Source organism: Mastomys coucha, unplaced genomic scaffold, assembly GCF_008632895.1.
Source record: "Mastomys coucha isolate ucsf_1 unplaced genomic scaffold, UCSF_Mcou_1 pScaffold1, whole genome shotgun sequence".
Classification (NCBI taxonomy): domain Eukaryota; kingdom Metazoa; phylum Chordata; class Mammalia; order Rodentia; family Muridae; genus Mastomys; species Mastomys coucha.
In genome coordinates, this window is record NW_022196891.1 from 77,021,772 (window position 1) to 77,034,490 (window position 12,719).

At 37.5% G+C, this 12,719-nt stretch overlaps 1 protein-coding gene across 10 annotated transcripts in view; it reads left to right on the forward strand.

The window, feature by feature from the left end:
• Cdc42bpa (CDC42 binding protein kinase alpha) overlaps positions 1-12,719 on the forward strand; it is a 210,120-nt gene that overhangs the window by 152,960 nt on the left and 44,441 nt on the right. For 6 of the 10 annotated variants that reach the window (XM_031391084.1, XM_031391097.1, XM_031391086.1 and 3 more), the window contains 5 exons: positions 889-994; positions 1,359-1,507; positions 3,713-3,804; positions 7,366-7,442; positions 12,531-12,569. In XM_031391084.1, the coding sequence (XP_031246944.1) occupies positions 889-994; positions 1,359-1,507; positions 3,713-3,804; positions 7,366-7,442; positions 12,531-12,569 (463 nt within the window). The remainder of the gene's footprint in view (positions 1-888; positions 995-1,358; positions 1,508-3,712; positions 3,805-7,365; positions 7,443-12,530; positions 12,570-12,719) is intronic. The other 4 variants (XM_031391080.1, XM_031391090.1, XM_031391108.1 and 1 more) reach the window with 1 other exon arrangement.

Below are 12,719 nucleotides of genomic sequence, written 5' to 3' on the forward strand. Positions count from 1 at the left end.
TGAGATAAGTGCAGCCCGAGCCCTGCAGTGAGATAAGTGCAGCCCGAGCCCTGCAGTGAGATAAGTGCCGTCGGAAGGTGCCAAGTCCTAAGAATTGGGGAGAAACATAAATGAAATTGACCTAACTGTTGTAATGAAGCATTATGCTACATTTATTTATTTGCCCATAATTTAGTTCGAATAACTAGAAATTTCAACAGTAGGAAATTTGTTTTTTAAGTGTGGGTAGGCTAGACATCAACTTTGGAATGCTTCTTCAGTCACTGTACCCCCTTTTTTAAATGTATGATTTAACAAATTTTCTGTCTAAATCATACTGATTTTTATTAACTCCATGACCTTAAGATTATAAATAGAAACTGCACTTGGATTTTTTTAAGCTTTAACCTTTATTCTTTCATTATTATTTAATAGTTTTAGAAAACAGAGGTGCTTTATTATTATCCTGATTTCTGCAGAATATCATATTTAAAAATTTCTAACTTCAGCTTTAAATAAAGTATTTATGTTTTGTGAGATAAAATGTGAGAATCTAGATAATGAGAAATCTTAGTAGTCTTCAGAAAGCCTTATACTTGTCCAGTGTGAGGTCTGAAGGGTCGTCGCTGTGGCTCATGGATGATTTACTGTTTGTCAGATGTAAGTAACCTGGGCTTCCCTAAGCACTGCCAGCTTCCATTTGTACATAACTGAATAGTTAATAAATCTGCACCTACCTCCTAACAGGTAGCAGTCGGAGTGTGGCTAGTCTTTTAAAGGAGTTCTTTAAGTATTTAAGTTTTTGGCACTGAGTTCTTAATGAAGCTTTAAATTACATACGTCACTGAAGTTTTCCTGTGTTTTCCTTTGTATTATGTCCACCTTTGTGTGTGTGTGTGTGTACTCTAGGGTGAGTGATGAGAAGGATGCACGAGGCTATCTTCAGGCCTTAGCTTCTAAAATGACTGAAGAATTGGAAGCGTTAAGAAATTCCAGCTTGGGGACACGAGCAACAGTAAGCTCTGCCATCTCACAGAGGCTCATCTCTTTAATAAGCAGAAAGCACATGATAAATCTGACTTCTGTAAAAGTTCTCATGAGAAATATTTTAATCTCTATAAGAAAATATGACATATTACTGTTAGCTCTTACTGTATAGCTACTTACTATTGAAGGAATGGAAAGAAAAAACAACTCTTTGTTTATGTGTATTTACTAATATTTCTGGATTTAATGAAAATGTTTTCACAAGTTGTATGTCATTTCTACACAGTTATCAGTGATATTGCTTATAAAATAGCTGCTAGATTCACTTGTATTATAAATTTTAATCTTAAGAATAAAATATGGAACTAAGACATAGCTATATTATTCTATAGGATATGCCCTGGAAAATGCGTCGTTTTGCAAAACTGGACATGTCAGCTAGACTAGAGTTGCAGTCTGCTCTGGATGCAGAAATAAGAGCTAAGCAGGCCATCCAGGAAGAGCTGAATAAAGTCAAAGCCTCTAGCATCATAACAGAATGGTAAGGACCAATGATCTAGTCACTACAGAGTTTGTAAACTTGTTGACATTACATGTTTCGTTGCCTATCTGTTAAGGGGTTTTGTTGTTTGTTTTTAAGCGAAAAATGATGACCGGAGATTGGGAATACAATTCAGTAGTACAGTGCTTGCCTGGCATGCCCACGGCCAAAGGTCTGCCCCGCCTCCCTGACAAAAGTGAGGAACAGGTTTGGGGAGATAGCTCAGTCATTAAAGTGCTTACCTTATAAGCATGAAGACCTAAGTTTGAGCCCCACTTTTGAAAACAGATGCTGAGAGCTCTAGCACCTGTCTGTAATCCCAGGGCTGGAAAGGGAGAGGAGGAAGAGTGAGACAGAAAAGAACTCCAGCTCACTGGCCAGGCACCGAGCCAGATCCAAATTCAGTGAGAGACTTCGTCTCCAAACCCACGGTGAAGAGCTGTTGAGGAAGACACTGATGTTGCCCTCTGTCCTGCACACTTGTGCACACATACCCAGACACATACACGTGAAACGGTGACCACAAAAAGTTGTCAAGATTTGAAAAGCAAAGATGTAACACCTCATACAGCCTTGTTTTCTTCAGGCTTATCCATAGATGGATTATTAGTTTTAAATAATATTCCATTCTTTATTTTTCTCCTCATATGTAAGGTTTAGTTAACTTATTTTTTTCTATTAAATCTAAAATTCTCTCACATTCTGTATAGAGTAAAACTTGTAGCCAGAACAAAAATACAAATATCTGAAAATTGGCACCTCTACCATAGGTCTTTTACAAATGGTCATTTTAGTGATGTTAAATTTTGTGGGTATTTGTTTGAGGGTTTGAAATGTTAAGTTTTGTAAAGGCAAAATAACTATGATTATTTTTATTATGATTATTTTCAAGGTTCCTTCATTTATTTAAAAATAAGCAAGCTCCTAGTATCTAGGACATCTGGCTAATAGACATAAACCCTTAATTCTTGTCATAACAGTAAAAAAAATTCTATTTTAGATGCATAAATGATGAAACAAAAGTTTTTAATTGGATTAGATATAAAAATGGTTCAAAAATAAGTCACAGGATTGGACAGATGGCTCAGCAATTGAGCATCCTCAATGGTTTTGCAGGGGACCAAGGTTTGATTTTCAGTAGTTAGATCAGGCAACCTCACAACTGCCTGTAAGTCTAGTTCCATAGAATCCAGAATGTTGTGACCTGCTTAAGGAATCTGTTTGCATGTGGTACACATAAATTCATATAGACAGACAGACACGTACACACACATACACACACGCACACATACATGAAGATAAATAAATCTTTAAATAAATCAGTTAGTAGGTAACATTTGAACAATAGTAAGTTCATAGTAAAAACGAAAACTATAAATTTAAAAATACTCCTGGCTCAAAAAATCAAAACTTCCAGAAATATGAGAAGAAACAAAGGACTACAAATTTAGTTTTGAGTGGTTTGCCGCCTTAAGACTTAAGCTGTAGTCATTTTTTATTATCGAAGGCAGACATACTCCTGTTGAATTATAAACTTTTGATGTAAATGACACAGGCATAAATTAAGTATGTTTTAATTAAACATGCTTGTGAAGCATTGAAAGAGAAATTTTTCTGGAGAGTATGAAGTGACCTGCCATAAAGAATTGCCAAAAGCTGTTGAGTGAGTGTCAGCTTCCTCTGGCTTTACATTGCAGCTTACACATTTGCTCATAAAGCAAAGCTGAGTCAGACTGAAAGTTAGAAACACATATGTGCTCTAGCTACATGATGCTATATGGAGAAAGTCTAACAGGATCCTAAAATTAACCTTTGGTGTCGTAATATATTATGAATATTGTAATGATTCAGCTCAGGGTCATGAGATTTTTCTGTAAAGACACATGTAGCCTCTCCACAGTCCTTGGCCAGAGTGCTGCAGCAGCAGTCCTGTTCTGATGCTTGTCAGTGCTGGGTTTGAGCTAGGGCTTCCTTCATCCAGGCCAGGCAAGTGCTCTGCTACTGGGCTGCATCCCACACCTGGCAGCCACCATCTTTACCTAAATGAATGAGCCTGACTTGCTTCATTAATTTACATAATAGTGGTGGCAGCTGCCTTTGTCTTGATGCAGGAGTTAGCAGTTTTCTAATTTAGCCTCACATTTAAACCAAATGAGCCTAGCTACACAAAACTAATGACCGTTTTCCTTTCCCGGCTTATTTAAGTAAACTGAAAGATTCCGAGAAGAAGAACTTGGAACTGTTGTCCGAAATCGAGCAGCTGATAAAGGACACTGAAGAGCTTAGATCTGAAAAGGGTATGAGAACATGTGTTTGCGTCAGTGCTTGCTGTACTGAATGGCCATTATTGCAGAGGAGCCAGCTTACTGCATAGATGGAGAATTCTTTACATTAGCAACCACACATGTACACCTCCTTGAGAATTCATACAAACATGCACACTCTAATGCGTACGTGTGTGCATAAATATACACATGCACACTGGCTGAGCTAGTATGTATTAGTTAATACACATTATGTTAAGAATTTTTAATTACAGAAATGACCACTTTGCCATGAATTTGAGTGTTATTCGGTGTAGAATATACTTCATGAGTAACTTTTGAGTTGGGATAAAAGTATTTTGTGATGTATTTATAAAGTCCTCCCTCACGTGTCATATGAGGTAGTCACTTCAGCAGTGGTGCTGTCTTAGCATACATTAGACCGTAGTGAAGAAACTTGAAAGGGGGAAGTTGTCTTGGGCAGTCTTGTTGAACAGCCCACGGTGTTCTTGAATTCAGAATCCTCTTGCCCACTTCCCCAGAGTGCTAGGATTACATTTATTAGCACTTTCTATGTGCCTGCAGTATACAAAGTCTTATGGGCACAGGAAAAACAGTCAGGGAAGCAATATAAAATAATTAAGATGACTAACTCAATATTAATTATGTTACTAATGAAGAATTACTTGGGCGTTTGTTGTCTTTCCCAGGTTGGTGCTTACATTGTTTGTCCTTTAGGATTTCCCAGAATACATTAGGATTTTCTTGAGAACTTGTTTTCGAGAAACAAGTTCTTTTTTTTGTTCTTTGTTTTTTACATGTACCTAGCTCAGAGCATGGCATAACCCTTTGATATAAACCTCTTATACAATTTTTCCATAATGTGGACACTACATGGGTGATGACTTAGTAAAAATAAGTTCAGAATGTGACATTTTACTAAAGACATTTTATATAAAATTATCAAAAATCCATTTTTCTGGCAATGGCCACCATCAGTTACTGGATTAATATATGGGCTTTGTTTTTGGCTAAGAGTTTCTCTATTACTTTCCATATCCATAACACAGAGAGGGTTGGGTCTGGCTGGGTCTTTAATGCCTGCTTATACTAAGGAGAACAGACTGACCACATAAAAGCACTAGCAGACTTTATGGTACCTTTTCTTGTTGATTGAATTCCTTTATTTTTTTTTTTAAGATTTATTTATTTTATGTATTCACCGTTGCTCTCTTCAGACATACCAGAAGCGGGCATCAGACCCCATTGCAGGTGGTTGTGAGCCATCAAGTGGTTGCTGGGAATTGAACTCAGGACCTCTGGGGAGAGCTCTTAACCTCTGAGCCATCTCTCCAGCCCACTGATTGAATTTTTTAATGACAAAAGGAGTAAGAACTCACAATTCCAGGATAAGCCATCCTGCCAAATGATCATGCCTAATTTTAATTCATAAACAGTGGAGAAGTATATTAAGGAAGAAAAATATGTAATATGAGTGCCTGTGGTTGTAAAAGCAGTTTAACCAGAATGACACCTATGCCAAATAAAAATGATGATCAAATTGACTGCATTATTTTTACATTATATCCAAACTTAAGAGACTTAATGTTCAGGCACATTGCTTTATGAAAGTATGTTAAACAAAGGCTTTCTTATTCAGAATATTGCAAAATTTCATTATCTTACAGCATGATACAATGTGCTATGTAGCTACAAAATGAGGGCAAAATCCTTTTCTATATTTTATTTACTATTTTATTCGCAATATCTAGAAAAGCACCTGCTACAACATTTGTGTGTGTGTATGTGTGTGTGTTTGTGTATGTGTGTGTGTGTAGAGAGACAGAAACAGAAGGGGGAGAGGGAGGGGTGGTGCCTGCCTTGGCATACATGCAGAGGTTAAAGAACAAGCTTCAGAAGGGAGTTCACTCACCTGTGGGTCTTAGAGATTGAGCTCAGGTCGGTAGGCTTGGCCGCAAGAGCCTTCAGCTGCTGAGCCATCTCAGCTGTTCACAGTAGGCTCATAATAAATATCTGCTGACTAACTATCTGAACTGCCTGTTTGATAACTATGATATATTAGAATAATATTAATATTGAGAAAGAAGCACATTAATTAGTGATTAGGAGATGACTAATTGTGTAAAATTCTTACTTTGCAAGCTTGAGTATCTGATTTCAGATTCTGAGCACCCACATTCCCATCACCCAGGGGTGATAGACCTAAAATCCCAGCACTGAGAGAGAAGGAAAACAAAACAAAACAAAACCCTGGAGTTCACTGACAAGCCATTTTAACCAAATGTGAACTTTAGTTTTAGTGAGAGACCATGTTTCAAAAACAAAACAAAACAAAACAAAATGCAGAGCAACAACGGAAACTACTTAACAACCGACCTCAGCCCTCTGGGTGCACATGCATGGTCACACCCAGATATAGACAGAGAGCACCTGCCCTGTGCTAGGAAACACAGACCAGTTGGCAAGTCTTTGTGATAGAAAAGTCAGAGCTATACAGGGGGCTGGAGAAATGGCTCAGCAGTTCAGAGCACTGGGTGGTCTTCTGGAAGACCAGGTTTAATCTCCAGCACCCCCAGAGTAGCTCACAGCATTCTGTCACTCCAGTCCCAGGGTTCTGATGCCTCCTTCTGGCCTCCACAGCCACTGCATGCACATGGTGTACAGACACACATGGAGGAAAAACATTCAGATATACAAAATGTTTTTAAATTAATTATGATAGGCTATTTCTGCTTTATCTCCCCTAATATTTATTATCATCTTTGTATTTAGAGAATTTTTTGAGATATGTATTTAAATTTATCATAGCCAAAAAAATATATGTACATTTTTAAAAAAATTAATCTGAGAAAAAATGAATTTTGGATTCTTCATTCTTCAGTAAGCTAACACCTGAAATAGGAAAAAGTTGTAATTAGCTATATTTATTTTATTGATGAAATAAATATTATATTTAATAAATGCTGAAAAGATTATTTTTTAAAAAGTATTTCAAAAGATGTACCTTGTTTGGCTGGTAAATGAATTTAGAAAAATCACACAAATAGACAAGCTTCTAGTTTTATATTATTTTTCAAATTTCCCAAAAGATACTTTATTTTATTATGATGTATTAAATCAGTGGTTCTCAACCTTCCTAATGCTACGGTGTCTTAATACAGTTCCTCATGTTGTGATGACCCCAACCATAACATTATTTCATTGGTAGTTCATAACTGTAATTTTGCTACTGTTATGAATCTTAATGTGAATATTTGATACTTAGGATATAGATATCTGTAAAAGGGTTTTTTGACCCCCAAAAGCATCATGAACCACAGGTTGAGAACTGGTGTAGGAGCGGAGACGTTAACTAGTGACTGAGGACTACCATTAAGTTAGTCTAATTTAACTCTTGAGTCTGGGAAACACTAATGTCTTTTGGTTTTTTAACTATGTAGAGTTAATACAATCAACCTTGAAACATTGTAGTTTTATTTTTAAAAACTTCAATAGATTGAGACAGGAGAGGTTATCCATGAAAGTTATTTTTAGTTGTTCTACTTTTAAAAAAACGTTGCCGCTGTTTTCTAGGTATAGAGCACCGAGACTCACAGCATTCTTTCTTGGCATTTTTGAACACGCCTACCGATGCTCTGGATCAATCTGAAGTAAGTAACTGTGCTGACAACCCTCTGGGGTCTGTTACAACTCACTCTGGGACGTAAACTTACCTGAAGTAAAACTTTAATTTCAGCCACATAAGAGAACTTAGCATCATATAAATAAGTGACTAGAAACATGGAAGGAAGGAGTGTCTGCGTTCTTAATGGAAGTGTGACCGCATTTATATGTAATAAAACACCTGAGAGTCTGAAACCAAAAGCTGTTATTAGACTGAAAAGCAGATTCAGCTTCAAGCCCCTCCTCCCGAAGAAATGGTGAAAGCAGGGAAAATCCCAATTTTTGAAATAATTTTCCTTTTCTCCAAAGCTTGGAGGCACAGTAAAAATAAGTTAAAGCAAGAGCACGCACTGTAGCTCACAGCCAGCCTGTGCTCCAGGTCAGTTCCTGAAGGACTGTGCACCTGAGAATGCTTCTTGATAAAAGTGCTCATCTACACTCTTAGCTGTACTCTGAAATAGTGAGTGTGTAGCTCTTCGTCATTCTTCCCTTCTTATTTAAGTGTTTTGCTGAAAAAGTAATATAATGTTAAAGTATATTTTATGTCAGAAGATATAAGTTATTGGTTATGGCCTTGTGCATCAGTTAGAAATCCTGGAGTCTATGTGCAAGGCTTGGATGTATGAACTGGAATGTGCAGTGAGTACAGATGACAGATCCCTCTCATCGCTTATATTCCATCGGGAAGAGCTAGGAGCAGATACCATGGTTCAGTTGTTATTCTCAGAAGTGTACCATTAATTTAAGTAGCGGTGATTTGGCATGCAGTGCAGTTTTATTGCACTGGGGAGAGTAACTGAATTTCGTTTCTTGGGAAAAGGAGGGAGAATCACTCTTTGAGAAGTAAGCCCCTAAATTCTTGACACTGGTGACAGTAACTGCTTTTCTCACTTACTTATTTGGACAAGTGCCATTTGCCTTTCAATTGTTTTACAAAATTTTGATTTATTATTTGTTTGTATTAAATTGCTTCATCCATATTTTCTATTTTTTTATTGCTGAATTCGTTAAATAGGATTCCTTTTCTTCTTCCTCATCCTCACTGATTGATTGTTTGGATGACGTAAGTCTTTGATTTTCAACCAATGCATCCTTCAGTAAAAAAAGATCGGTGAATTGATTTGAAGAATTTGCCTAGTAATATAGTCAGTTTCAGAAATACAACTTGGAAATATATATGAGCCAAATGCTTCCTTCTTATAAATATAATGGTCTAACATTATTAAATGTAATATAGTTTTTAAAAAGCACTTAAATGCTCTGGCCTTTGGCAAATCTCTATGTTTCCATTCTTTAAAAGAAAGCCTGGAATGCTTGCTTCCGCACCGTCTCTGTCCATAATAAACGGCTCCTTTGTCTTTCATGGTTTTGCTTTTACTCTCTCCTTTTCTCTTTAGCAACTTGTTGTTTTTGTATTGTTACTTTAAAAGAAGCCTCTGATGGAGTAATTTTAAAAAGTGACATTTTAAGAGTTAACTTCTTAGTTAAGAGTATAAATTAAATTTTAATGCAGATAGATTTCTCTCCTAATGTGCAAGTAATTTTAAGTAAATTGTGCACTATATGCCCCATTTGGCTGCATTAATATATTCTATCTGAATTAATTGTGTAGATTTACCACTGTATAGGTTTCTAGTCCGTGCATGGTGCATCCGTTCCCCACCCGCACTGGCTGTTAACGTTCATTTTCTGTCCCACTTTGATTGACTCAGAATCCTTGATATCCTGTTGAGCTTGCAGACTCTATAGAAAGTAAAAGATGAAAGAGTTTAAATATAAACAATGTACATTAAAGTATTTTAAATGAGGGGAAATTCATTAAATATTTTGTTAAAGTACAGTATTATATTCAGAAGATGATTTCAGCATAATTTTTCACTGGAAAATTTTTATATTATTTTTCAAATTCCTAAACAACAAAGAGATTTTTTTTGGTGTATTTGAAAATATACTCAAACCTGTTTCTCTCCAAAGTAGAAATTTTTGTTGTTCTTAAAACAATTAATAATGCTGGATGGTTCGCAATATATTTGAGAGATGAGAAAACATCACATCCCATGTCTTGGTCTGCTGTTTGTTATGCTAAAACAGTACTGTAATTTCATTATCACATTAGAAAGTTTGAGTAGATTACTGAATTCTATCTACCAGTAAACTATTTTCACTTTTCCTAAATAAATTCTCGCCTCCATCCTCTGCTTTCCCATAAACACTCGGGTTGTAGGGCCTGAGCAACTCCATAGAGATCTGAGTGTCCTGCAGATTCCTGCTGTAGGAGCACTCTGAGATTGCTCCTCGAGATGGAATGGAAGTGCACCCAAGCCAGACCCATTCCTTCTCGGACCCTTAGCAACTGTTATGCAGCACAAGCTCATGTAAGCACAGAGCTGAATCTCAGAAAAGGGGCAGAGGGGCTCCTAGTACACAGTGAGTGAAAGTGAGCTGATACACAAACACTGCTGGGTTCCTGTGGGGTCGTTTTGGGATTTTTGTTTCAGTTTGGTTTTGCTTCACACTTTTCCAAGGCCCAAGTTGCTGTTCTTTCATTGTTCTGGTAACCCTTATAAGCTGCCTTTCCACTGTCTAGCATGGAGATTGAAGGAGATCACCTGGCCTTACAATACCTAGGTTTGCTCATCTGACAAATAGTTGAAGTTATGGTCCTAGTCTCATAAAGTGGTTTTCATATTTAAAGGAGTTATATAATGCCTTCAAGGATTTTCATCTATTTCCTTAGTAGGTTGGTTATCTTCTCTTCACCCGCAGCTCCGTCCCTTGCCTACCAGTGTTATTCACTGACATGCTGTGTCCTTGCTCCTCCTTCTTAGCCGTCCACTCGCTAGTAAGATGAACCACAGCACCTTCTTTGGAATTGTCAAATCCCATTACTGTTGGAAAATGATAGTTTTTTTTCTAGTGGGAGAGCTAACAGTGAGCTCCCATTTAAAAATAGTTTTCTGTTCTTAATTTATACTTTATTATATAACCCCTCTTGTTTCTTTTGTTCATTGTCTATAATTATGACCATGTTTCCCACTGTTAGCCATTCACTCATTTTATTATTAAAATCATAGCAAAACTATGTTTCCATAGTAGCATTAAATCTTTGGTATCTTCATGTTTCACACCCATGATGTGATCCTGTGAAACACCAAATTCAGTAGCTCCTGTTAGGTTTTAGATTCTTAAGGAGTAACTGAATTTTCATTATTCTGTATCCTACATTTGGTTATATTATGCATCTTCCTTATAGTGTGTGACTTTCCCTGCAATAAGTAGGTTCTGGTCCTTAACTAACCTCAAATACCATCCTCTGGTCATCCTCTTCTGTCTTCTATTATGGCTATAAAAAAAGAATATTGAAGGACTAATGTTTAATTGCAGCCAGACCCTCCACATTTAGGGCAGAAGGATCACAAGTTTAATTTGGTGTTGTGTCTACGTATCATCTGTCTTCTCACTTCTTACTCACACACATGTCCAGGGTTACCTTCTGAGTTCTGTTTGGTTCCTAGTAGTCCTTGCCCCCAACTTTCCCTTCTGCTCATCTCCTGCTTTTATTCTGGGATTTGAGCTGTTAAATGATTGTTGCATTAGAAGACCATGGTACCAGCCTCCCATTCACCGTTCTCCCTGAGCCTGTTCTGTTTATTCCCAATTCATACGAATGCTGGAATTTTTATCAGGATGGAGAGATGGTATGGGCAGGATGCTTTAAGTCAAGCTGTATAGTTAATCCTGTGTAGGAATAGCTTTGGCATAGAGAAGGAGTTTATGTAATTCCAGTCGTTTTGCTCCCCAGGGAAGAGAAGAATCAGGCAGAGTAGGGTGTGCTCTGTGATGTAAGAGGATGGCTGTTTGGGCTGCTTGCATACAGTGTGGACTTCAAAAGAACCCTAGAAAATATCCAGTACAGTGGTCTAAGCCTTTGTTTATCACACCTTCCTGTTTGTAAGAGTGGCCTTAGCAAGGGTGACTTTTAAGGTTTTCAATTTTAAGGAAAAACCAAAGTGTAGAGAAACGATTTGTGTGGGATTCCTTAAAGAGACACATATTTTTAAGGAAATAAAGGGCACCATGATCTATAGGAACGCCGTTCTCATCTTTAAATTGGAGTAGAAAGATAGCATGAGCCTTCTTCTGTGAAATCCGCGTCTCTGCACCCTTCCCTTCAACCAGCTCCATGCACATCCCTAACCTTAGTGAGTTCACCTCACATTCTCTGTAGCCAACAGATGAGGACAAATAGAAATTCAAGTTCTAGTATCTGAAGTTCAGACATGGGAAAAGATACTGAATCTATAATCCAGCTTTCTATTTACCTCATATTGCTTTTCTTCTTCATATTAAACAAGAGAAATAAATTATCTTAGCAGACATAGTTTAATACATAAATTTTAGCCTCAATTAAAATCTTACTTAATAAATGCTCCAGGATATTGAACTCAAGTCTTGCTTCCTCCCTTAGCTAGTGTCTTGGTTTTCCCATCGTTCTCATAGTGATCCACAGATCTTACATTTTCACATAGCAAATCTCAAGATCTGAAAATGTCAAGGTGGACAGTACAGAACTACGCTTTTGTTTTCTCTGTTGTCTGTGCTGATGATTCCTAATATAGCTCTCAGCACTTTAAAAGTCTCCTTTGAGAAGAATGGGAGTTGGTATGTCAGTGTACAAACCAAAGCTCCTTAATTATATATTTCATGGATGGTGTGTGTGTGTGTGTGTGTGTGTGTGTGTGTGTGTGTGTGTGTGTGTGTGGTATTTTACTATGGTTCAAATAAGTTTTACTAAGTGACTGCAAATAGTAATTCAAAATTAAATAGACCTATTATTGTTCACAACTTGATGGAATGCTGCCACTATGTGTGTGCAATGAAAACTTCAGCCTTAGACTACATCTGAGCAGTTGTTTCCTTACTGTTTTTATCCTACAGTTCTTCCTGGGTATAAATGTACTTGAATGTATCAGAACAATGGTGTTGTACATGTCTCTGTATGCTATATGTTGGAACAGAGGGCCTGGGGCCTGTCCTATGAGTATGTGTAACGTGGTGTTCTCTCTCTGTTGAAGCGCTCTCCGTCCTGCACTCCAGCTAGCAAAGGCAGACGTGTAAGAGCCTCGTGCACTGTGTGCTGCCCCAATGCCTTCGACCTGTGTCTTGCCCCTGGCCTTTGGCTGCAGAGCCCTTGAGCATGCTCCATGTGTCACTGCACCTCTCATGCATGTGCTGTGCTCCTGCCACCACTCCTCTCCTCTCTC